We start from the raw sequence: 25,419 nt of genomic DNA, 5'->3' as shown, positions 1-25,419 counted from the left end.
TGGATTGTCCTCAAGATGTAATGTAAAATTATAAGAATCAAAAATATTCATTCATCAAGTCATTCCACAACATTTATCATGCACCCATCCTGGGCCAGGTGCTCTGCCAGGCCCCGGGAGTGTTTGGGGTGCTACAGGGCCATGATGCTTCTTGACTGTCGGGCCCGTTTCTGAGCCCAGTGACGGGTGGTTGGAAAGGGTGGGGAGTTTGCAAGAGTCAAGTCAGAGAGGCAGGCACTGAGCCCAGGCTGATGGGCCCAGCCCTGGACTTGCCTGGGAGAGACAAGGAACAGGAACCAGGCAAAGAGAAGTGGACCAAATCAGGCCCTCCCTCTGCAGGCACCTCAGGGTATGCCACTCTGGGGCAGTTCAAGTGCAGGATGGGCTAATTAATGATCGTAACACTCACAAATGTAGATGTTCATTAAGCATGTACTATGTGCTAAGCACTTTCTATGTAACACCTCACGGAATCCTCAAAACATCCCTGATAAGATGGGTTCTATTATTATCCCCATTTTCCACATGAGACTATTAATGTTCAGAGAGGTTAGGTAACTTGCCCAAGGTCACACAGCCAGAAGCAGTGAAGGTCCAATCCAGACACAGGCAGCCTGACTTGAAGTCAGCACCGCTAACCACTACCCTACCCTGCCCTTCAGGGGTGGTCGTGATTTCTCAGAACAGGCAAGGCCCAGTGCTGCATGGAGATCCCAAACGGCATGGACTTCAGCAGCCCCCGTCTTCAAATGAGGCAAGGGTCTCCTTCACGCCACAGCCTGCCCCCAGCCAATGCTTGGCCTCCTTAGAACTTGTACGTTGACATTTAGAGGATGAAGGAACCTCTGATATCATCCAACCCAATCACCTTTATGGTGCCAGAAGCCCCGCTGTGGATGAGAAAGGCCACCGCAGCCTCCTGTGAATATCACCAGTGACAAGCAGCTCATTACCTCCTGACACAGCTTATAAAATTTTTGAATGGCTCTTTCTCTAGAAAGTGATCACCCACTCTTTTTATTTTCCTCCCCCACGACTGGCAAGGAGAAATACACTTCTTGCCAAGAAGCAACAGCAAGTCCCAAGCACTGTCATCTCATTGGCCTCCCTGCTCTGCCCGTCTGATTTCCCAGCGAGTTGTCTGGGTGCCCATCTCCCCTACACCACTCCCTAATGCCAGGAACACAAGTCAGTACACTGTGGCTGTGAAAGGGCCCACAGAGCGGGAGGCGGCGGGGAGCAGCCTCGATGCGCCCCTACCTCTCTCTGCTCCCTCTGAAGGCAGAGTTCTTCAGTCTCTTCCATCAGTTTGTCTGCCAAAGCAAGGACACACGCTGTCACGAAAAGCTCACTCCAGATCCAGTCCTGAGGGGTCAGTGCCTGCGATCACCTCCATCACCCCCAGCTCCTCCCGAGGAAGAGGTCGGCGCTGCCGTGCCCAGGCCAGAGCGGGTGGGGCAGCTCCCGGGGATGGACGCTCCACGCTGGCCTGAGCTGCTACACTCCCGTCCCAGCACTGTGCCTGCTTCGTGCATTCATAAGACAATGACAGCTCATCTTTGGAAGCTCAGGTGGGTCTCTGCACCCCCGGGTTAACCTCTGTGCTGGTGTCTGGCTAGTGAGGCAGGGCAGGTCCTGGGGGCAGAGGGTGTCTGGAGCAGGCAGAAGGGAACCAGTGCTGGGGCCCCACTTGTCTAAGCAGGGGAGAGGGTCCCAGGCAAAGGACCGACCTCCCAGGCTCACCTCCTTCTTTCTCAAACAGAGCATGCCTACCAGCCAGTCAGGAACACAGGGGCCTAGAACCTTGAAGTGGGCTGGGGGTCATAACTGGGACCAAGTCCAGACCTTTGGGGCCCTGGGCAGGATAACGTCAATTCCATTAGTGGGACCCTTACCGCATGCCTGACACAAGAGCTTCCAGGCGTTTTCTTATTTAACCTGATCCTCATACCACCTCTAAAAGCTAGGAACAAAAATGTCTCCATTTTAAGGATGAGGAAACTGAAACTTAGGCTGAGCTGCCTAAAGATACACACAGCTGATGGAGAAATGACAAAGCTGGGTCCAGAGGCCAGGCTCCTAACCACCTGCCTCCTGCCTCCTGTCACGCTGGCCCAGAGGACATGTATCACGCCATAGAGCCCTCCAGGCTCCGAGCCAGTCTCTGGCTCCTCATAGCCTGCTAAGCCCCACCCAAGACACGCTCTCTCAGTCCTGCATCAAGCCCTGGGCTGCAGCCCCCGGCCCTGAAATGCTACCGTCAGGGAGCCTCAGTTTCCAGCCCATCCCTCAGCCAACCTAAATACTCCTGCTTCTCCTTGGCCAGCTGCAGCCCCTGGGCCTCTAGGCTTTTGATCATGGCTTCTCCCAGCTGGGCATTCTTCCAAGTCCTGGGGAGGGAGGGCAGATGGGACAGGAGAGAAGAGGAAGAAACACAAAATCGTTAAAACAGAAGGGTGGAGGAGAAAGAGAACGTGCATGGTGTGTACTCGCCATTCTTTCTCCTCCAGAATCCCAGCTCGCATTCACCTCGGCACCCGCGGCTCTGGGCACGCCACCAGCATCGATCAGTTACAGTCCCCGGAGGCTGGCCCAGGCTGCAAAGTGGGCCACCGTGGGCTGGGCCAACAGAACTTTGGGAGCAGGGAAGAGATTGCTTCCTGGACTGCTTTCTACACCATTGAATGCCCACCACCTGGCACAAGGCCTGGCACGGGGCAGGCACTCAGCATTATTTGTGGAACTAAAAGCACGACCCAGCATGAATAGGCAGGGGCTGGGACAGGGCTTTGTGTGCAAATGGATAGCGCTGGGCTGGAGGTTTCTCTGATCTGGACTCTGATGTACAAAGCACCAGCTCTGGTCTGAGCTAGGGTTAATTATGGGCCTGGGGAGATGAGACGGGTGTCAGGAGGCAGCCAAATCCTCCTAGCGATGCTGGGTTTGGTCCTGAGAGTGGGAGACAAACGGTGCCCACGTCTGCCACCTGTGACGCTAGACAAGCAAACTCACTTTGCTCAAAGCTCACTTAGGAGACCCCCCAAAGATGCTCGAAATCTGGTCTGTCTCCTCTCCCCACAATAACCAGCTCCCACAGCCCTGTCCTCCCCACCTGCCCTCTCCTAGGATGCTCAGTGCCCACCGGGATCCCAGCAGAGAGGCAGGGAGATCAGGGTCGGCACAGCCACACCCTTTCCCCTTCTGGACCCTCAGGCTGACCCCTCCTGCCCGTGCGCACTTACACCTTCCCAGACTCCTGCAGCATCTCCAGCCACTGGGTCTGCTCAAACTCCGACTCGGCAGCCAGCAAGATGTTCCCCTGCCAGGAAGAGGAGCCGCGGTTGTGTCTGAGAGGAGGCCACCTTGAGGACCATGGAGGCCACGGCCAGGCCTCTGCAGGCCCTGTTCTGCTCTCCCACCCGACATCCCCAAGTCACTGACACTCTTCCCAGGCCAGCCCACTGGAGGGGTTGCCCTTAGGGAGCCTGGGGTCCCAGAGAAGCTGCTCTGCCCCTGCTGAGCCCAGGCCAAGGGGAGAGCCTTACTCACGTGGAAATCCTGGTGGGAGATTTTCATGGCGTAGGGCATGCTGGGCTCTTCCTTAGCCTCCACCAGGCAGCCCCCCAGAGGGATGACACCCTGAGAAAGAATCAGAAGAGGCGCCCGCCCAGCCCAGGTCACTCAAGGCCTCTGGGAGCCCTCAGCCATAGCCAGGTGTTGCCCAGGGCCCAAGAGGAAGCCAGACCAGAACTTTCCCAGAGGGGGCACTGGAGGGTGGGGACCCAGGTCAGGAGGGGTCCAGGGTGGCTTGTGCCCCCAGAAGGACTTGTTTTCTAGACTCCCTGACCAGAGCAGGACAACAGATGGTACCCTACCCTCAGAGGATACCAGCCCCTGTTTTCCCCACTGGGCCCTCCCACGTTGTGGCCCTGGGGAGAGGCCCCCTCACCTTAGGATGTATATTGAAGTATTTGTTGGTTTCAAAGCTCTTTTTTTCACTCTCAGAGTAGTAAAGAAGAAAGCTCTCTTTGATGATGAAAAACCTATAGCAGGTGGTGGGGAAGGAGGGGCAACAGGAGAGAAGGGGTGAGGTTTCTCGGGACGATAAGAGTGACCTTGAGGGGCCCACGCTGACATGGGGAGCCCCTGGGGACACCAGCTCAGACTCATCCTCACCAACTCATGTGCCACATCCGGGCAAAGGCCTCAGCTGGTCAGTCACCCACCAGCAGGCAGCCCAACCCTGGCACCAGTGGAAGTGGGCACAAGAGGCCTTCAGTGGCTTCCACAACCGGCTCCTCCAGCCCCCTGAGCCGCCACACAGAGGGTATCTGTGGTCCTTCCCCTCAGGTACCTTCAGCCCCGTGAGCCATCACCTTGGTCCCTTAGGGTCTACCCCAGGAGAGGCAGGAGGGCAAGAAGACACAGGATCCCGACAAGTGGTCCTGAAGACTGGCAGTCAAATGGGGTGTGGGTACCAGGCTGGTGAGGCCAGGCCTGCCGCCTACACGTGACACCCGCATTGCCTCTGGGTTCAGCTGTTCCACAGCCTCCTTCTGGGATGTGGGTCTAACTTAGGATCTCTGGGCCCTTGGTGCTTTCTGACTGATGCCCACAGCTGGAGCATGGCCTAGGGACTCTCACAGACCTCATGCTTGGAGCTGACTAGGATAAGACACCAGGTGCCCTCCAGGGGAAGATCCAATTGGAACTGAGAGCCCCGAGGCTCTGGGACACTCAGAGTGGCTGGCTCCTTCCTCCCAGGGCCCCTGCTAATGTCACTGTTGGAGCCATGGGACTTGGGGGAGCCAGAAACAGCGCTCAGATGGGCTCATGACAGCCAACAGCATGAGTCTCCCCAGCTCTGTGTTCAGTGACACCGTACTGGTAGCTGATATCAGTCATACTGTGAGTATTTACACCATGAAAATCCTCAAATGTTACAAAGCAGTGCTGCGCCCCACCCCCCTCCCAAGAGAGCCAGTTGTTAAATATTTATCAGCACATCACTGGTTGGACACACCCTCTTGGGAGGGGCTTGAAAAGTTGCTGGCGAATCTCTGAAGGTGCTACCAGCCCTGGGACCCTTCCTGAGGCCGCGGCTACAGCGGGAGGGTCGCTGGCATGGCTGACAGCTACCGTCTCACCTCCCCTAGGAAAGGAGCTCAGCTCTGTCCTCTGCTGTGTGCCTCACCCTAACCACGTTCTTTATTTGCACCGACCCTCTCTGCCCAGCCAGATACTGAGGGGAGCTGTGGACCTCAGAGGTGACATCCTGCTAATGCCAACTCTTCCCTCAGTGGAGGAAGAGCACACGAATACCACCCTCTGCGGAACTGCAGGCACCTCCTGGGCCCCCCAGCACCTGACCCCTGCCCACCTTCGTGGCCTTCCCACCACTTCCGCCCTTCAGCCTCTCTGCTCGAGGCGAACACCGAGCTCACTGCCTACTGCCTTACTAGAGATTGTGCAGCTCTCCCAGGAGTGCCCACTGGTTGAGCCTGCCTCACCCTTGGTGACCAGCCCAGCCCACACTGCCGTCGGAGTTCCTCCCGCACTTGCTGACTGGCCATGAGCTTGGCACTTAGCTCCATAGCCACACCCCGTGTGCTCATCTTGTCTGGAGGGGACCCTGGGCTCCTAGAGGGCAGGCCATCGTCCCTCAGTCCTGTGGGATGAGAGAGATGTCCCCAGAGAGTTGCAAGGGCAATTCAGAGTAGTTAAGAACACAGACCTGCCGCTTCTCAGCTGCGGGGCCTTGGGCAATAAGCTCACCTCTCTGAGCATCGTGTATTCACCTGTAGGATGAGGGTGATAATACCGACCTCGTCTGGTTATTGCGAGGATCAAGTGAGACTGTGCTCATCGCTCTGCCAATTCACAGAAGACCCAGGACAGGGCTGAGTGACGCATTCCCAAGGTCCCATTACCCACAGGAAAACGGGAGGCAGCCACCTGCTGGGGACCCTTCTCCTCCCTTTTCAATGGCTTCTGAAATACTGCTGTGGACTGAACTGTGTTCCCCCAGATTCATATGTTGAAGCCCTAACCCCCAATGTGACTGTATCTGGAGATAGGGTCTCTGGGCGGTAATTAAGGTTAAATGAGGTCAAGAAGTAGGGCCATAATCCAACATGACTGTGGCCTTCCAGGAGGAAGCATTTGCTCTCCCACTCTGCCACTTGAGAACAAAGTGAGAAGGCAGCCGTCTGCAAGCCAGGAAGAGGGTCCTTACCAGAACCTGCCTATGTCAGCACCTGATCTCAGACTTCCAGCCTCCAAGAACAGTGAGAAAATAAATTTCTGTTGTTTAGCAGAAGGGTTTAACAGTTCGACTGTTTACTCAGTCTGTGGTATTTGCCTGAACTAAGATAAATACCTTCGTGCCTTCCTGATACTTCTGCAGCACCCTCCTCACTCAGAGCAAAGCACTGTGTCAGGGATGGATGTGGGTGGCAGGTAGAAGGTCTCTAGACACACGGGCAGGGAGAGAACGGGGCTCTGGAGGCAAACAGTCTCCATCCCTCAAGCCACAGCCTCAAGCAAGCTCCCAGCCTCACTGAGGCTTTCCTTCAAAACTCCTCTATAAAAAAAAAAAAAAAAAAGCTCCTCTATAAAATGAGGGTGCATATATCTGTCTCTTGGGGCTGATATGAAGATACATTCATTGATTCAGCAAAGAATCGCTGCACTCCCACCTACGCCAGGCAATGTTCTGGGTGTTGGGGATAGAGTTGTCGACAAGAGACATGCAAATATCTGTCCCCATAGAGCTTATACTTGAATGAGTGTGTGTAGTGGGAAGGCAGATGGTAAATAAGTAAGAAAGAAATGCCATGTACTAGACGTCGATAAATGCTATGGAGGAAAATAAAACAGGGTAAGTTACGGGGTGAGGGGTGAGTCGGGGAGGTTTTGATATTAAACAGAATGGTCAGGAAGAGCCTGAAGGTAATATTTGCGGAGAGGTTAGTGTTCCAGGCAGAGGAACTGCAGGTGCAAAGGCCCTGGGGTCGGAAGTGTGCCTGGCTCTGGAAGGAACAGAGGCTGCAGCATGGCTGCAGCAGAGGGAGCCAGGTAGAAAGCAGATTGTGTAAGAGGCTGTTGGCTACTGTAATAACATTAATGATAAAGCTAATGTTCACTTAGCACTTATCCCAAGCCATGCCTTATTCCAAGCAGTTACCTCTGCTAATTCATTTAATACTATTATCCTATGAGGCAGGTGTCTGCGTTTCTATGGGCAGAAATGAAGCAGAAAGGTGACACAACCCGCTGAAAGTCAGACTGCTAGTTGTTAGAGGCTGGTTTTTCCTCTAAGAGGTACGGCCACTGAGGGTTCTGAGAGGGGTGACATGATCTGACTCACACTGCAAAAGGTTCAGCCTGGCTGCTGGGCTGAGAACAGATTGTTGGCGGGGAGTGTCGGGGAGCGGGGGAGGCACAGGGATCCATTAGTGGCCACAAGAGGGGCAAGAAAGGATCCAGCGGATAAAGGCCCATAAAGTCCTCCGCACTTGTCTGCCACGCAGGATGTGTCCCCAGATGTCACGGCCCTCCTCCCCTTGCCCTCTGAAGGAGGGCACAGAGAGGCAGGGGAAGACGGATGTCCAGGGTAGCCTTTGTTCCACGCCAGCCAGACTTCAGCAGGCCTCAGGGCCCCCCATGGCTGCAGGGGCTGTGAAGGGCCCATGAGCCATGCGTGCCAAGACTGGCCCTGTTGCAGCTGCTGTCGGCTTGGTTTGGGTAGGGGTGAGGGTCACAGGGAGGGGAGCCGGCACGGACCTGGAGGAGGAGGGTGACTCCCTGGCTGGCAAGGAAGAGGATGGCCCAAGAAAGGGCATATTTGGCAAGCACACTTCGAGGACCCAAAGGGCTGGCTTTGCTTATAACTCCGCCTCAGTGCCTGCCCACTGCTCCAGCTGATGACTCAGGCTTCACCTCAGCAGGTGGGGGCCCAGGGCCTGAGTGCCCCTGCACAGAAGGCCACTTCCTCTTCCTGCCCCTTTCTCCGAAGTCCCCTTACTCCCAGGCCTCTCATTCTGACTGCAAGCCAGGGGCCGCCTCCTTCTGGGCCTTGCAGAGTTGGGCTGGCTGAGTAAGGGCCGGAGATAGTCACTGATTACTTAGCTGTTCTCACATACTGGCTTCCATGCAGAACGTACGTGTCAGTATTTGATCCATGTAACAATCCTGGAAGGTAGGGCTTTTTGCTCCCATTTTACAGATGAGGAAACTGAGGCTTAGAGGTGAAGTAACACATGCAAGGTCACACAGCCAGGGCAGAGGTGGAGCTGGGACTGGAACCCAAAGACAACAGCCCCTGCTTCTACACCCACACCACACTGTCTTGGGAGCTACTCTGGTCTTCGTGCCAGCACCTGGGCAGGAAACAGATGGGCCAAAGACAGTAGGTGTTAAGGCTGGGGTAGCCAAGGGTCAGAGCTCTGCCACTTACCAGCAGTGTGACCAGGGCAAGTCCCCTGATCTCTCTAGGTCTCAGGTCCCCCAGAGTAACTTGAGGATAATAATAGTACGTACATCTCTTAGGGCTGTCGGGATAATGAAATGAGTTTGTTCACATAAAGACTTCGAACATTGTGAGACACATGGTAAATATTCCTTAAGTGTTTACTTTTATTACTACTATTTTATTTATTATTATTAGGTTCAATGTCTGCCGCAGCCTCCCCTGACCTCCTTTCCCATTTGTGCTCACAAAAGCTCCTCCTGGCGGGAGCTCTTGGCTCCAGCCCAGCTGGCCAGCTCGCCATCCTCCAAACACACAGCACTTTCCTGCATTTGCCCTCCCTCCTGTCCAAGGCCCACCCTTCTATCCAGGCCAACTTCAGTCCTGGGTGAAGCTTTGCCTCCAGCCCTAGCCCTCAGGGCCTCCCTGTCCAGCCCCTGTGCTGTGGGGAAGCCCAGAGAGTGTGCGTCAGTCTGTGTCTGGGGGAGTCAGTGTCTACCCTGCCTGCCTCTTCTCTCTGGTTTTAAAGAATTTAAGTATTTTCACCTCTAGACTAAGGAGCATTTATGAGGTACCAAGACACTCATTTTTCTAAGTGTTTTATTGACATTATCTCATTTAAATCTCTCATAACAATTCTAAGAGATGGGGGTGTTTGTTTTTCCATTTCACTGGTGAGGAAACTGAGGCACAGAAAGATTCAGCAACTAGCAAAGGGCAAACTGGGAACTCAGCTCTGTCTGCCTGTTACTGAACCAGGTTCGTTTGCCTGACACGCAGCAAGCCAAATGCTGAGAGGCCGAGGTTTGCAGCAGAGACAGGGGCATATGTGGAGTGGCCGGTAGCTCCTGTTATGTGTATATTAATACCACATTGGCAGTTAAAACCTACTGAGAGAACATTAGACAACTTGGCTCCAACAAGGGTCATCACGAGAGCCTGGATCGATCTCTTGGGAAATATCTTCTTATGGATCCCATCAGGAATAAGGTCGATAATTGAGGGATTTACTTAAACCGTCATTTTGTATGTGCTTGCTAGGACCTATACTCCTTCTTGCTAAAACTCTGTACTTGCTCTTTGCCACGCACGCTTAAGCCCCAAGTTCTAATCCATACAATGACCAATCAACATAAAGACCCAGACCACCACCCCACCCCCCGCCAAAAAAAAAAAAAGAAAAGACCCAGACCCAGAGCCTTGGTCCCATGTTTGCAATGAAAGGCAAAACAATTCCATTGCTCAAATCCTCTGCAGGCCTTCGCCCCTTAACAGCAGAAAGTAGGCCTCTTCCCTCAAGACTGAGGAATTGGATCAAAAGATAGGGGAGGACTGAAACTGTGCCCCATAGGGTTCAAAACCCATAACAGAAACTGGTGACTCACAGAAACTCTCGAGCTTGTCTTACAGAACTGCAGATAAGGGAAAGGCTTCTTTAAAACCCCTCTGCTTGTAACACAACGAAACCTGCTGAAACCGGAGGGACCCAACCCGGCAGATCCCAGTCTGCACAGAATAGACTTGCTTGCCCCGTAGGTGACCTTTTGACGTCACAGCCTCAAATTCCCCCATGGTTCATACCAAACTCACCTGGAATTTGCACACGGGTCCCATGAAGAAGTCTGTAACTCAGATACGCCTGCGCAGAACACCTCTTTCCTCACCTCCTTCCCTCCAATCACCTCTCCCCATGCCTCAGACCACCCTGTTTGTTTATACCATAAATACCCCAAGCTCCTCGCCTTCCGGGAGACTTATTCTCCCGTCTCCTCACTTGGCTGCCTTGTGAATAAAACTTCCCTCTGCTGTAAACCTGGGTGGCTCAGTGCTTGGCTTGCTGTGCGTGGGGCAAACAAACCTGGTTGCGTCACATGCTGACAGAGCTCAGGTTCTCGAGTGCTGTGCTCTCTGATGCCTGCCCCTCATCGCTGCACTTGTCTCTCCTCATGGCTTCAGACCTGGCATCGTTGTTTGCCTTCTTAGAGCTTCTCTCTGCAAAGTGATTGTAAGCTCCTGGCCGGCTCAGGTCAGACAGCGCGAATGAATTACCTGGTACAGCCTGGGCCCTGGGGCTTGATGATTTCCTGCCCTCAGGGAGCAAATGCAGGAGCGAGAGTTGTATAAATCAATAATTTGAGAACTACTCAATGCTTATCAAGCTCCTCGTTTGTGCCAGGCACTGTTTTAGTAACATCAGAATGTTTGTTAACTACTCATTCCTCACGTGAGCTAGATGAGGTAAGTGGAGAACAGAGAGGTTAAGTAACATGCCCCAGCTTACACAGCTGGCAAGTGGGGAGCTGGGATCATTACAAAGCACCAGGGTACCCTGTGACGTGGTAAGTTTGTATGAGACACCGGAAGAGTACAGACCAGTAAGCAACAAATGGTTTGGGTGTCCAGCCAAGGGAGTGGCAAGTGAGAGGAGGTGACAACTGAGCAGGGTTTGGAAGAATGAATAGGAGTATCTAGGAAACTGAGAGGAAGAGGAAAGGGGAGATGCATTCCAGACAGAAGCAACAGCAGATGCAACGAATAGTGTGTTCGAGGTTATCGGAATATGTCTGGCATTACTGGCAGGTAGGTGCCAAAGGGGTGGGCAGTGGTGTGGGAGGAGGGAGAGTAGGGGGTGAGTCAAGGTCAAAGAGACAAGTGGGGACCAGACCAGGGTGGGGTGTGTGGTCCTTGTGAGAAGGTGGGGCTGCTTCTTGCAGATGAAGGGAGCTGCCAGTGGGTTTCAAACAGGGCACTTGTGAGGTCAAATTGCAGTTGTAGACATGGTGACGGTGGCTTTGAGGGCTCCACACCCCGGCAAAGGTGCAGATTAGAGTTATTGGTTATAACAGAGTTATTGGTTATTGCTGATAAGAATCAGCAGGGCTTGTTGAATAGACAAGAGTGGGGAGAGCAGAGTCTGGGATGACATGAGGGCCAGGCCCTAGCATGGGTGACAGGGTGGACACAGGTGCAATCCAAGCTGAACTAGGGAACCTTCCTAAGCTATGCCTCCACCTTTACTCCCCTCCTCAGTGCTCTGAAGGTTGACGAGGGCTCAAGCAGAGCTTGAGCGCTAACATAGGCCTCACAGTCGATCCAGCTGGAAGTGAGGGAAAAAATGTTACTTAGACCCACAGGTACCTTCTAGGCTGGGTGGGTTCTGGCAAAGAAAGGCCCATCTACTCTGCCCGAGCTCCTTAATGTTTGGAGATGCAAAAGCCAAGTGTGGGCGTACGGGCTGGAAAGGGCTTTGCATCACAGAGTGAGAGAAACTTGGAGTTGGGGGAAATCCTGGAGGGCGGTGGGGAGGAGGGGTGATGGGGAAATGCAGAGGCGAGAGGATGCAGGGAAGTTGCACGAGCCCCGGTCCTACAGGGTCAAGAGATAGCAGTGAACAATCCCAGCTCTGATGCTAGTGAGATGCGGTGCCTGGAAAGCTCGAGAAACTAGGGAGCTGACCCTCAGCTAGGTGCTTGCACCTCTGGGATTTAAATGCCTCCTCCACCCTGCTCTTTGCCGAACCTTCCCCTCAGCACAGTCTACTAGACCCCCAAAGACCTTGTGTGGAGGCTGGTGAATCTGTGTGGCGGGGGTGGGGTGGGCGCGAAGACGGAGGAACGAGCCGGGGTCCGTATCTGCTAGTGCAACAAGAAGCATCTACACTGGGCAGCCAATTCATCCAAAAACAAGGAAACAAGAGCTTAGAGCCCCTCAGGGATTAGCAGAAACCCTGCGCAGGCTTTACACTTCCTCAAGTCTTCCTGTGGGATGAGACCTTGGGCCAGACGTCTCACTCTCAAGAGGGCAGCCGGAGCCCAGCGGACGTGCGAGCTGCCCATGGGTTACGTTTCACGGGAAGGCGGGATACGCAGCCTGGCTGCCCCTCCTTCCCTGGGCACAAACGTCCAGCACAGAACCAGCACACAGGCTCCCCCATCCCTGAGCCCCTCAGGCGCTGAGAACGGGGGTGTGGGGTTTGAAGCCAGGTAAACCCTAGAGCCAGGGAAGGACAGCTTATCAGAAGTGTCCCTTTCAGAAGTGACAGAAGGAAGGTAGAAACGACACAGCCCTCAGTGCGTGTCCCTTTTCATTCTTTCCGGGTGGCCTTGTATGCTCGGGGGATGCTCATCCTGGCCTCTGCCGCTTGCCTGGCTCTAGGTCTGAGATGACAGGACAGGAAGAATCCTGCCTGTGACGTATTGATACATGGGTGATGACAAGTTAGGGTTTAGGAAGAGATCATCAAGTCCAAGGGGCTCCAAAACATGTGAGGATTCTTCAAACAACACAGTGAAGACGAGCTTACTAGGTCAAGCAGATAACCGTGCAAAGGCACTGGGTGAAATGGGAGGGGCCTTGGAGCCCCGCCTTCTCTCCCCACCCCCCTGTGGTGGAGTCGAGGCACTTGCAGAATCACCATGGAACAGAGTTTAAAAGCCACAATTTGATCCATTTCCATTCTGTGGATGAGACACTGCCAGCCAGCGAGATGTGACACAGCCATGCCTCGGCCTGAGTCATGCGCTGGTCACCGGCAGAGCTGGGACTGGAACTCAGAGGTCCTGCCTCTAAGCATGGGTTCACCTGCCACCAACGGCCACAGCTGCTCTCAAAAGAAACGGCTTTATATTTCCAAGTGTTGGACATAAGGAAGTTGAATTGCCTGAAAGGGTTCTGGCCCCCATTTTCAAACAGGCCATCAACAGCCTCCACTGCCAGCTCCCTGGGAGGCCGGGGAGAGGAAGAAGTGTGTCTTGTCGGCACAACCAACTCCTTTAACTTTGGTGCAGGCGAATCAGCACAGGACCGCAGTGAAGCCTGAAATAATGGGTGTTAATTTCATCTTACAGCTGTGCTGCGATCCGGAGAGCGTACCCATCTCCTTAAGCTAAGGACTCCGTGTAACCTCGATACCACCACCTCAGAAGGGGCAGGGTGCGATGGACAGAGGGGTCTGGGGAGATCCCTGCGCTGCCACCTAGCCACTGCCTACCACCAAATGCTGTCCTTCTAAAAGAAGTTTGGAGAACACAAGTTGATTAGAAAAAGAGGGGCCTGCGGGCGCCCTCCAGCTGGGACAGAACAAGCAGAAATGCTGCAGCTGTGCTGGGGGGACACCTCCCAGTCAGCTGTGAGAAACGCTACATGAGCCAGAAAGTGAGACCAAATCCCAGTGTCACTAGCGTGAGGCAGAGCCTAGTGCATGGAGGTGATATGCTAGCTCTTCCCCTCAGCCCTTTGGGACAGCTCAGTACCGCAGTGTCACCTTTAGGAAGCGGCGTTCAGAGCCAAAGATGAAACCCCCGGACCCAAATCTCTGTGTGAAGAAAGTCTCCCCAGGTCTTTTTGGTATGATGACCACTAACTGCGCAGATCACCTCTCCACACCTGCGCAGGTTGTGGCCTGAGATTTGGGAAATCAGGCCACTGTCTCCATGGTTTCCCTGGCACTCCGTGGACACCGTGAGTCTCAGCTCCCTGAGGCAGGACCCACCGATGTTCCCCAAGAGTGAGCTGCTGCTGGGCTAGGCTCAGGGCCCACTAGTCACCTTACACCCGGGGGGCTGGGGGAGGAGGGACGGGAGTGTGGACGCTCCTGCTGCAGGAAGGAATGGGCTGGGCCCGCCTCATCAGGGGCTCCAGCCTTGGGAGGTGTTGGGAGGGATTTGGGAGAGGGACTGGAATGCCGGGGAAAGTATGAAGCCCTGAGAGAGAGCTGGCCTGTCTGCTGGACCAGCCCTACCACGGGGCTGACACCAGCCAAGGCAGAGATGCTCTACTCCCTTCCTCCTTGTCTCTGAGCACCCGCATCTCCACTGCTCACAGGTTAGGGGGAGGACAGAGTCATCCACCTTGCCCTCTAGACACCTCTTCCAGATCCTCTTATCTCTGCTAAGGAATGTTTTTGATTCCTTTCTCTTTTCGTTGTTCATGGAAAACTAGCTGACCCTTCAGCTCAAAGGCACCTTCCCGCCCCGGGAAGGGCAGGACTGCTGGGGCACCAGGAGCTGGAGGCACAGCCCCGAAACACACCCTGAGCGGAAGAGGTTTTACAGAACCCAGCTGGCCGCAGCCGCCGCCATCCTGCCCGTTCGTTATTGATGTGGCTTGGGAGCCTTTCCAGGGCCCCTCCTCTTAGCTGTCCCCCTCCCAGGGCATCGATCGCCCTAATGGCAAGGCTCTGCAGCGGCGGGCCTGAGCGGCCCCTTCCAGGCCTTCCTGCGGCTGCTAATTAGCTGGAGTCCACAGACTGCACTTCGCAGATGGGGAACTGGGACCCAGGGGCCCTGCTGGGCGTTGAAAGGGAGCTACGCTTAGCATCATGCCTCCCCCATCCCAGACCCTCTCTGGCTGGCTGTTGCTGATCCAAGGCTAAATCGCGTGTGTGTGCGTGTGTGTGTGTGTGTGTGTGTGTGTGTGTGTGTGGCTGGTGTGTTCCCAGAACTGTGAACATGGACAGAGGCCTAGAGTGGGCAGGGGGAGTCTTTTCACAGTGGCAACTCCAGAATTCCCACAAAGGAAGGGAACAGAAGTGACAGTCTCCTTGGAAGGGGGCTGGAGGGCTTGACTTTGCAGGGCATGTATGCTGCTCTGACTTGGATTGGACGGTTTCTGAGTGGCTGTAGGGGTTACTGGTGGAGCTCCTTGGGGTGGGGGCACTACAGCTCTCCAAGGCCCCCTTGGCTCCATCACTGTGCTTTTAGCTGGAGCTTTTGTCCCCAACACCTCCCAGCCCTGGAATCAACTGTAGCTGCAGGGGCCAGGTCCCCACACCTGAGGGTTGCAGACCCCTAGCATTTACTAGGGATGCAATCAGGTGAAAATGCCTGGAAAGAGACATCTTGGATGTCTGGAGGTAATACCAAGGACAGCAGCCAGACCCAGTGGAGGAGTGCGGGCTGCCTGGAGCAGCTGAGGTAGAAGTGGTGATGGGGCCACTCTGCTAATGGTTCTTAAATTTATAAGCGGCCTTCCCATCACCACTCGGGCGCCCTGGTAGAGACAAGCTTGCTCCTGGCGCTCGGGAACTGCAGCTCAGACAGCACAGCCCTGGAAACCCCTCACAAGATGCTCTCCATGCTGCCCCAGGCCTCCATTCAGGGGATCAGAGATACGCTGAACTTTGGAGGAACTCAAGGAGCCTACATCCCATTAAACCCTAGAGTGAAATCCAGCAGAACTAACAAAAGTATGCGAAACCAGGTATGTAAAACACCATCTACAGCTCCGTTTGTTCTGTGGTCTTGCAGACATATTAAATTATTCATCAAAACAGAACATCAGAACCAACCACTACCATGTCTCCGTGAACTGTGTTCCTGGGAACATATGAAGCCCCCCCTGCTCAGGGGCAGACTCATAGTGTGGGTTGGGAAGGGGCATCTAGACACAATCCTAGTTTCCTGGGCAGGATCATGCCTCCAGGGAGGGGCCAATCAGGGTCTGAGTTCACTAGGCCATTCCATAGAAAACCTCAGAACTGAGATGGGCTTGTCCAGAAGGTGTCCCATTGCTCCTGAAACCAGCATTGGGAGCTTCCTGCAAATTCAGGGCTGTGAACTCCCCCTTCCTCCAATACCTTCCAGGCTCATTTATGAGTGGAAAGTAGCTACTGATGTCTGGGGAGTGTGGCCTCTGAGTTGGGACCAGGAAGCTGATGCTGAAAGACCCAGGCTGCTCTGACCTTCCCAACCACTCCTTCCAAGGGATCCATCCTCCTAACAGGATCAGTCCATCCTTTCCCCCACTTTCCTCAGTCTCTGCCCCATCTCCCTTGAAATATATGCATTTCAAGGGACAGTTGGAGGGGCTCCTAGCATCACTCCTCCAGGGGTGGGCACAGAGCCTTCTAGGCCCTTCTCCTGGCCGGTGCCTTTCAGAAGCTCTCTCAGTGTATGTACCAGTTGGGGGTAGGCGGAAGTGGGGGGTGGGATGTAGGACACCCATGTCCCACCTTAAGTGCACTTCTAGAAGCCTGGAGCAGGAGAGTTGTGAAGATGATGGAACCCAGTGGGGCCCCCAGGAGGCTATCTTTGGCTGGAGACAGGGCTTCTTCCTCCGCAGCAGAGTATGGCCCAATCTGACCCAGCTGGGCTCCTACCACGGCCACGATCTCTTCAGCCCACACCCACTCTCCCCAACCCGACTTAAATCCATTCTGCAGAGAACTCAGCGGTCCCACCCCAGCTCGACCAGCCTCGGGCAGAGATGACCCAGCCCAGGCTAGGCTCCACATCTTCCAGGAGGAGCCAGCGTAGAGTGAAACGGGGCGAGGCCAAGGTCACAAAGGAAGGCAGAGGTAGGACGGTAATGAAGGGTTTGGTAGGGGGTCCTTCGGCCCTGGCTCCCTCCCCCGGCGGTCCTCACCGGGCGCGGCAGGGGCACTCACCGTCGGGACCACTTGGCCGACGGCCTCCCGAAGGGCCGCTTCCACAGCACACCATAGAGCTGCACTTTGGTGCTGATGTCCAGCGCGTCCGAGTCAGCCTGCTCCAGAGACGGCGAGGGCGACACCGAGTTGGATTTGGACGTGAACATCCTGCTTCAGCGGGGCTGCCCCAGCCGGGCCCACCCGCTCCCCGGGGCCGGCACGGATGCGGGGCTCCGGGCGAGGGCGGGCGCGGCGGGAGGCTGCGGGGCGTCGGCGTCGGCAGGCGCCTCCGGGCGCCGTCGGGGCGCGTCGCAGCCGGCGGAGACGCGAGGCGGCTCCGACCGAGAGCTGCTGCGTTAAAGCGCGCGGAGCCCGGAGCGCCGCGGCAACTGGCGAGGGGCACGCAGCCTGCGGCTAGGGCTCGGGGCTGCGCCGGGCCAGGCGGGAACTCGGCGGGGAGGGAGGCTCAGCCTCCAGCCAGCAGCATCGCCCACCCCCCTCCCTGAGACAGCCCCAATTCTGGTGGCCCCGATTGGCTGGGCGGGGCAGGTGAGCTGGCTGGAGGCCGGCCGCGAGCGCCAATCAGTGCGGGCGCCGGCGGTAGGGCCGGGCTCCGTGCGTCCGGAAGGTCCCGGCGGGTCGCGCGGCCCCGAGACTAGGCCCCAGCACTTCCCCACCCCCACGCCGCGTACCCATTTCTCCCCCGGGTTTCCTCTCGGTTGCAGCGCCCACATCGAAACCGGGAACACGTCTGCTTTGTGACGGGCTTGGAGTCACTGCTGCAGATCCCTACTCGCTCTGGGTGGGGGAGAGCAGATGACCGGGCTTGGAATCCCACCTCAGTCCTTACATGACTCCGTGAAGCTGCGGTGAGCCTCAGTTTTCTCTCCTGTAGAGCGGAGACGCCTGTACCTTCTCAGGCAGGGCGGGGACCAGGTAAGACTTCAGCCAGTGCCCGAGCGCCCGCCCCGAGAGGAGGCTCCATCGGGGCTGTCAGCTCCTCCCCGCCTGCTCTGCTGGGTCTCACTTTGTACCACCGCTGCCGCGCCCGGATCGGATTTCTTTTCCCAGAACTTGGCTGCCTGCGTCGGCATTTGGCACTCAGTGCCGATCCCGAACGGTCAGTGCAGCTACTGTCCGTGATTTATCTGCACGCCTGGCCCGTGCTCCCTGGGGCCTGGCGCTCCATCCACTTCCGCTCCTCTCGGCGCCTCTAGATGACCGTCTCACTTTCCGGCGGGTGCAGACGTCTGTCCTGCCTCTGGGGACCGCCCGCGGAGTGGCTCTGTTAGCATCGCTGCGTGCAGGCACCGCTCCAAAGGCAGGGAAGTGAGTCTGCTCGGAGAGGCAGCCGGCTGGACCACGCGGCAGTCATCCTACTCTTGGCCGCGGAGTTGCAGGCCATCTCTGGACAGTCAGGATTCTTCCGCGCGCTTGGGAAAACCACTTACCCCCTCAGGGGCTCTGATGCCTAAGCTGTAAGATAAAGACGTCAGATTGGAGCGGAAGTTTGCAAATAGGTAGCCTGAGTGCCAAATCACTTTATAGATAGACGTTATTAATTTGCCCAAGCAAAAGTAAAAACTTGAGGTATAATTAAAATATGACAAAACGCACAGATCTCAGGTATTTATTTGATGAAGTTAATTTGATGAATGTATACACCAAGCCACCAGCACCCAAAGCAAGATGCAGAACATTTCCATCGCCCCAGAAAGTTCCCTTATGCTTCCCATCCTCACTCCGACCCAGGCAAACCACTTTCAGACTCTTATCAACATTGGCACGCCTTTTTAAAAGTTTAAAATTTTAATGTCTAAAATGGCATTCTCTACAGAGCGACCATCCCCTGGAGTCCTTTGCTAAGCCTGCTTCACTCATTATTACCTGCCTGGCTTCTCGTTTCAGGCATTTGAATTTGTGATCCTCACTAGATGCTCCTCCAAGGCCTTCCCAGGCCTAACACGTTATGAGTCTAGTTAAGAAGGGGCTTAATAAAGGGCTTCCGCACCCTGGCACCCTTCCCCTAACCAAGTCTTGGGTTCCCAAGCCCAGGCAACATCCTCTTGTTTCTCACTGTCCAAAGGGGCCCATCTGAATTCCCTTGTGCCCCTCGTGGTTCATGTTTCCCTGCAGAACATCTCAGGCACAGCTTTAACACAGGGTCCGGGGCCTGAGTCCACCAGGTGGGAAGAGACAGGACTAGGAAGATGATGAGAGCCCATGGAGAGCATACAAAGTGGACACTTCACACTTTGGGAGGTTATTTTTGACACGTTTTCATGCTTGGAAAACTTGCCACTTTAGGAGTTTTGTTTTTTCCCAGATGGAAGCTAGAAAACTTGGGTCACAAGCTTGTGGTGTGGAGTTCACTGGTTGGGGCACCAGGACAGGACTAAGTTGCAGGGGACAAACATGAGGAAAGAGAACGCACCGCCACCAGTTTCTCAAGGGTAAGTACCGGAGGCATCTGACTTGCTTTGGGGGTCAGCTGTGGCGGTAAGGTTGCGTGCCCAACGCAGCCAGCAGCATTTGACTGGCCACACGGACAGTCACAGGCAGGTGGGCTCCTGGCAGCACACACATGGCAGCATCAACAGCCTCCCCGTCAGGCTGCTTCTGCCGCATGGTTCTGGATAGCATTCCTGGAAGCTTCACCCCAGGTCAGCCCTTGGTTCCTTAGCCCTGCCAATGTCCTTTTAATAAATTAATTCCTCTTCTGCTTAATCAGGTCAGTACCAGTTTTAGCTGCTTGTGATGAAGGACTGGGGATGAGCCATAGGTGGGAGAAAGGCAGGATGCCTGGAATCATTTTTAAGGGAGTCCTTCCCAAGGAGAAGGGCTGCGTGAGCCCAGATGGTTCCTGGGAAAGAACCATCTTCATTCTGTTTCATCTGTGGAAGAAATAGAGCACAAGTTCCTTCAGCAGCAAAGAGAAAGCAATCTTTGCCCATTCCCTCTGCAGACAGGACATCTGAAGAGACCTTAGCTACTGGTAGTTAAGGAGAGGAGGAAACACTGCCCTGAGACAAACAGCATGAGTTTGATGGTCCACTAGGTACTTGAGTGGCTTCTGCTTCCCTCAACTAACCAGTCCAGATCATGCTAAGTCAGCCTTGGGAGACGCCGTTTCTGCTTCCACTCTCTGCTCCAGCTGGTGGCAGTGCTGAATGCCTGGCAGATGCTTCTGCATGAGACAAAACAAGCTGGGTGCCAATCCACTGCCCCAGCCCAAGTGTGGGCCAGGGCTGCCCAGTCTTATCGGGAAGCAAGTCGGGGTGGAAACTCAGGGACCTAGTGCTCTACAGGCTCAAATACAGAGATGATGTTCTGAATATATGATTTACATCTTATCTATTTCATTTCATTTTTGAAACAGCCCCGATGAGGTGTGTGTTACTTTTAGTTTTCCTGATGAAAAAAATGAAGTTCAAAAAAGTTGTCTAGGGCTTCCCTGGTGGAGCAATGGTTGAGAGTCCGCCTGCTGACGCAGGGGACATGGGTTCGTGCCCCGGTCCGGGAAGATCCCACATGCCGTGGAGCGGCTGGGCCCGTGAGCCACGGCCGCTGAGCCTGCGTGTCCGGAGCCTGTGCTCCCCAACGGGAGAGGTCACAACAGTGAGAGGTCTGCGTACCGCAAAAAAATAAATAAATAAATAAAATAAATAAATAAAAAAGTTATCTCCCTAAGGTCACCCAGCTAGTCATTTCCTGGAACGTGACAGACCCTCAGATACGTGTTGAATGAGGGAAAGGCAGGATGGAGAGACTTGATTTGGTCTGAATCCTAAGCCCATACCTGTCACACTGCAGCACACTGCCGAGTGAGGGGCAGTCTGGGAAAGTGCTGGACCTTTCTTTCAGTCTCTCCCCTTTTTTCTAGTAATTTCTCTCAATTGCCAACTCACCTAAGCCTCTGAGTTCCCGCAGAATTGAAAACTCCTTACACTGTAAAATTCCAGCCTCTCAGCTGTGTTCAGGGATAGACTCCTAATAATGAACACACATTTTCTGATAGTTTTTATTTTCTCGCCAGCTTTCCTGAGATATGATTGACAAATAAAAATTGTATATATTTAGTATACAATATGATTTTTTAAAGATGTACAATATGATAGTTTAATATACATATGCATTGGGAAATGCTTACCACAATCAAGTTAGTTAATACATCCATCACCTCACAGAGTTACTGTTTTTGTGTGTGTGTGGTGAGAACATTTAAGATCTACTCTATTGGAAACAGACTCACAGACATAGAGAACAGACTTATCGTTGCCAAGGGGGCAGGGGGATGAGAGACGGATGGAATGGGAGTTTGGGATTAGCAGATTCAAGCTATTTTATGTAGGTGTGTAAACAACAAGGTCCTACTGTATAGCACAGGGAACTATATTCAATATCCTGATATACCATAATGGAAAAGAATATGCAAAAGAATGTACATATATGTATAACTGAATCACTTTGCTGTACAGCAGAAATTAACACAACATTGTAAATCAACTATACATCAATAAAATAAATTTTTAAAAAAAGATCTACTCTGTTGGCAAATTTCAAGTATACAATACAGTATTATTAAGTGTACATTGTATCTCCAGGACTTATTCATCTTATAACTGAAAGTTTTACCCTTTGACCAACATCTCCCCATTTCTCCCACCTTCCAGCCCCTGGCAACCACTGTTCTACTGTCTGGTTCTATGAATTTGACTTTTTTAGATTCCACAGATAAGTGAAATCATACAGTATTTGTCTTTCTGTGTCTGACTTATCTCACTTAGCATAATGTCCTCCAGGTTCATCCACGTTGCTGCAAATGGCAGAATTTCCTTCTTTTTTATGGTAAAATAATATTCCAGTGTGTGTGTGTGTGTGTGTGTGTGTGTGTGTGTGTGTGTGTGTGAAATGTTCTTTCTCCATTCAGCCATCAACAGACACTTTCAGTTGTTTCCATATCTTGGCTATTGTAAATAATGCTGCAATGAACATGGGAATGCAGATAGCTCTTTAATACACTGATTTCATTTACTTTGGATATATATTCCAGAAGTGGAATTGCTGGATCATATGGTAGTTCTATTTTTAATTTTTTGAGGAACCTCCATACTGTATTCCATAGTGACTGTACCAATTTACATTCCCACCAACAGTGTACAAGGGTTCCCTTTTCTCTACATCCTCACAAATACTCATCTCTTGTCTTAATGAGAATAGCCATCCTAACAGGTGTGAAGTGCTATCTCATTGTGGTGTTTTTTGGGGTTTTTTTGTTTTTGTTTTTGCGGTACGCGGGCCTCTCACTGTTGTGGCCTCTCCCGTTGCAGAGCACAGGCTCCGGACGCACAGGCTCAGCGGCCATGGCTCACAGACCCACCCGCTCCACGGCATGTGGGATCCTCCCGGACCGGGGCACGAACCCACGTCCCCTGCATCGGCAGGCGGACTCTCAACCACTGCGCCACAGGGAAGCCCTCATTGTGGTCTTGATTTGCATTTCCCTGATGATTAGTGATGCTGAACACCTTTTCATGTACCTGTTGGCCATTTGTATTTCTTCTTTAGAAATATGTCTATTCAGGTCCCTTGCCCATTTTTTTTTTTTTTTTTTTTGTGGTATGCGGGCCTCTCACTGTTGAGGCCTCTCCTGTTGCAGAGCACAGGCTCCGGACGTGCAGGCTCGGTGGCCATGGCTCACGGGCCCAGCCGCTCCACGGCATGTGGGATCTTCCCGGACCGGGGCACGAACCCGTGTCCCCTGCATCGGCAGGCGGACTCTCAACCACTGCGCCACCAGGGAAGCCCTTGCCCACTTTTTAATCAGGTTGCTTTTTTGCTATTGAGTTGTATGAGTTCCTTACATATTTTGGATGTTAACCCTTTATCAGATAAATTGTTTGCAAATCATTTCTCCCATTCCATAGGTTTTTTTTGTTTTTTTTTCCATTTTGTTGTTTTCTTTACTGTGAAAAAGAACATACATTTTCATAATGTTGCTTTTATCCATGATCTGCAGGCTCATGTGATGGTCACCATTGTTCCATGAAACAGGTATTAGCATGGCTGTTGTATATGACCAGCCCATGGTAGTTAAATGTGTGAGTACTGACAGGGATCCAGCTCTCTGATCTTACACTTCAGCCAGAGCGAGCCAGACACAGAGTCTTACTTAACCCACTCTGGCCAGGGATGGGCAGGAAGACATTCTCAGACAGGGAACAGTGACAAGGGTCTTCCTGGAGTCACAAAAGCTCCCAGCAACTTGGACAGAAGTAGCTCTTCCCATAGTGCCATCTCCTCAGCCCTCAGCCCTCTCTGACCCTGACCCCACCCTCAGGCAAGCAAGCCAGGCTGATGCCAAGTGAAGGACCCAGGAACACTTCTACTTCAGGTTCCCTGAGCTGTCCCGGTGCCCGTGTTGGTCTGATGGCTCGGCCCAGCCCAAGTGTGCCTATAGGGCCAAGAAGCAGAAGATACAGAAAAGATCTGGGCTCCAGGCCAGGCCTTGCTATAGTATCAAATCTCTTCCATAGAAGCTCTTTTCCTCCTCCAACGCTAATTCCATCATTCAGGCTCCTGTCCAGGATTCCACAGTGTATGGAACCAATTCAGCTGAAACTACACTCTCCTCTTGGTTCCTGGGGACCTTTGCCCATCCTTCCATCCTGGCACGTGTCTGTCTGCCTTGTTTGGAGTTTTTCTGTGTATGTCCCTTCCAGACTGTGAGCTCCTTGAAGAGAGGGTCCAGGGCGTGTAGTAGGCGCTCAGCAAATGCTTAGTGAACTGATTTGTCTTCACTTGGCCCGTTCAGATGCCAGTTTCTTGTTTCAATTTGCCACCTGAGTGGAGACTGACTTCTCAGGCCCTCAGCTGACCCTCATCTACAAAACAGAATCTGTGGGGTGGCTGAGAATGGCCATGAAACAATCTTTAGATGGCAGGCTTGTCGCCTGCTTTTAGCGTTAAAGTGGGTTTAATTCCAGGTTCTGCCATTAGCTGTGTGAACTGAGAACAATCATTGGACTTCTCTGGGCTTCCCAGCTTGCTTCATGTAGTCAGTCCTCTTCCACTTGTACCCCTGAAAAGCCTTTTCAAATGACTCCCCACCTACAGCAGGATCCCCGAAGGCATCTCAGCTTGTCACCCTCACTCACATGATCTTCTCAAGACTCAAAGGTGATCATATGAGCCTCCTGTTTAAAACCCTGGAATGGGTCTCCATTCCTTCAACTTCAGCTGCCAGCTCCTGACCTTTGACTAATACCCTCCACAATCTGGTCCCAACTTATTGTCACGGTCACCCCTTGTCACCTTATCCCACATTCTCTGCTCCAGCCACACCGGTTCTAATATTCTGAGGAGCTACCACGCGCTTTCACATCTTCTTTTCACTTGTTCTCTCTAGAGTCTAGAATGTCTTTCTTAACTTCCCCAAATCCTACTTCAAGATTCAGCTCAAATGACTCTTCTTTTGTGAAGCCCTTTCTGATGCCACCCCTTCTGAGGATTGAAACACTTACCTCTTTTTATCGAATTGTATTCCACTTTGACTGCATTTCCTATGACCAAGGGTAGGTCTCAGACGCCTATACTAAGGGGCAGGGCTTGGCTGCCCGCAGGGGAACCCGAGGGGGAAGGGAGGGGGGTAAATGGCACCACGGGTAAGGTCAAAGCCAGCAGCCGAAGGACGAAGGGGATGGGGGATCAAAGGAGCGCACGTGTGGGCCCTGGGCAAACCCCCATTCTAAACGTCTTGAGACCAAGAGGCCATTGCACCAAACTAGACAGCTCTGTTCTCATCAGCAGGGTCAGCCTCTTGCTAGGCGTCTACCCTCTCTGCCAAACACCTGCTTACACTCAAGGTTGCCAATGTGATGTATTTCTGGGGGTGGCCAAGGATCTCCTGCCCTGCCAGCCTTTTCACTGCACTGACGCGGGCTCTTGGTACCCAATGGCATTGCTGAGGACAGCACGCTGCTCAGAAACACTGAAGGTACAAAGGGCTCCCCCTCGTGGGTGATGTGTGGACTCAAATGTAAACATTAATTTGGCTTCTAAGAACAAGTATTGAATATAATATTTTATTAGGGGACGGGGGGCGGTGTTCAATCTGACCAAAAAGCCCATAGCCATTTGTTGTCACAATCTCACACACTCCCAGAACGTCTGAGGGAGAGCCAGGATGCTGGTTCCTCCTCTAGAACAGAGCCAGCAGTTCATGGGACCAGGTGCCAGGGGCTTGGGTACCAGTGGTAGCTCCATCTTGACTCAGTGAAAAGACCTTGGGAAAGTTACTTTGAAACGTTTGTGACTTCATATATATCATATATGATATTTGATATATGAAGGGCCCCTTCATATATCAAAAGGGGCCCTTCCAACTCTCAGCATCACGTCATCCTTGGACTCTTTCTTCTAGGTCCAATAGCATGTTCTTTTCTGATTTCTCAAAGTACTGAGCAGGGGAAGGGCAGAGACAGAAGAGGAGAAGGTAACACAGGTTCTACTCACATTCCCAGTCCCACCCAACCGTCAGCGCAGGGGAAGACTCATTTCACACAGGGGCTGGAGCGGGGGA

At 53.3% G+C, this 25,419-nt stretch overlaps 1 protein-coding gene and 1 long non-coding RNA gene across 3 annotated transcripts in view; one reads left to right on the top strand and one right to left on the bottom strand.

Annotated features, from left to right (window-relative positions):
- The window catches only part of PLEKHD1 (pleckstrin homology and coiled-coil domain containing D1), a 30,336-nt gene extending 12,665 nt beyond the window's left edge, over positions 1 to 17,671 (bottom strand). The window contains exons 1-7 of one of the 2 annotated variants that reach the window (XM_049706906.1): positions 17,531 to 17,671; positions 16,857 to 16,954; positions 3,950 to 4,043; positions 3,550 to 3,639; positions 3,243 to 3,319; positions 2,299 to 2,390; positions 1,261 to 1,313 (exon numbers count right to left, since the gene is read on the bottom strand). In XM_049706906.1, coding sequence (XP_049562863.1) covers positions 1,261 to 1,313; positions 2,299 to 2,390; positions 3,243 to 3,319; positions 3,550 to 3,639; positions 3,950 to 4,043; positions 16,857 to 16,954; positions 17,531 to 17,572 — 546 coding nt within the window. In that variant the 5' untranslated portion in view covers positions 17,573 to 17,671. Of the gene's footprint in view, positions 1 to 1,260; positions 1,314 to 2,298; positions 2,391 to 3,242; positions 3,320 to 3,549; positions 3,640 to 3,949; positions 4,044 to 16,856; positions 17,482 to 17,530 lie in introns of those variants that run through there. The other variant, XM_004262166.4, reaches the window with a different exon arrangement.
- Positions 17,640 to 20,457, top strand: LOC117202551 (uncharacterized). Its single transcript, XR_004484992.2, has 3 exons — positions 17,640 to 17,774; positions 19,165 to 19,291; positions 20,218 to 20,457. It is a non-coding gene; the product is annotated as an uncharacterized LOC117202551 (long non-coding RNA).
- The last annotated feature ends 4,962 nt before the right edge of the window (positions 20,458 to 25,419 follow it).

The sequence above is a fragment of the Orcinus orca genome, chromosome 2, assembly GCF_937001465.1.
Source record: "Orcinus orca chromosome 2, mOrcOrc1.1, whole genome shotgun sequence".
Classification (NCBI taxonomy): domain Eukaryota; kingdom Metazoa; phylum Chordata; class Mammalia; order Artiodactyla; family Delphinidae; genus Orcinus; species Orcinus orca.
This window is presented reverse-complemented; position numbering and strand designations above follow the sequence as displayed.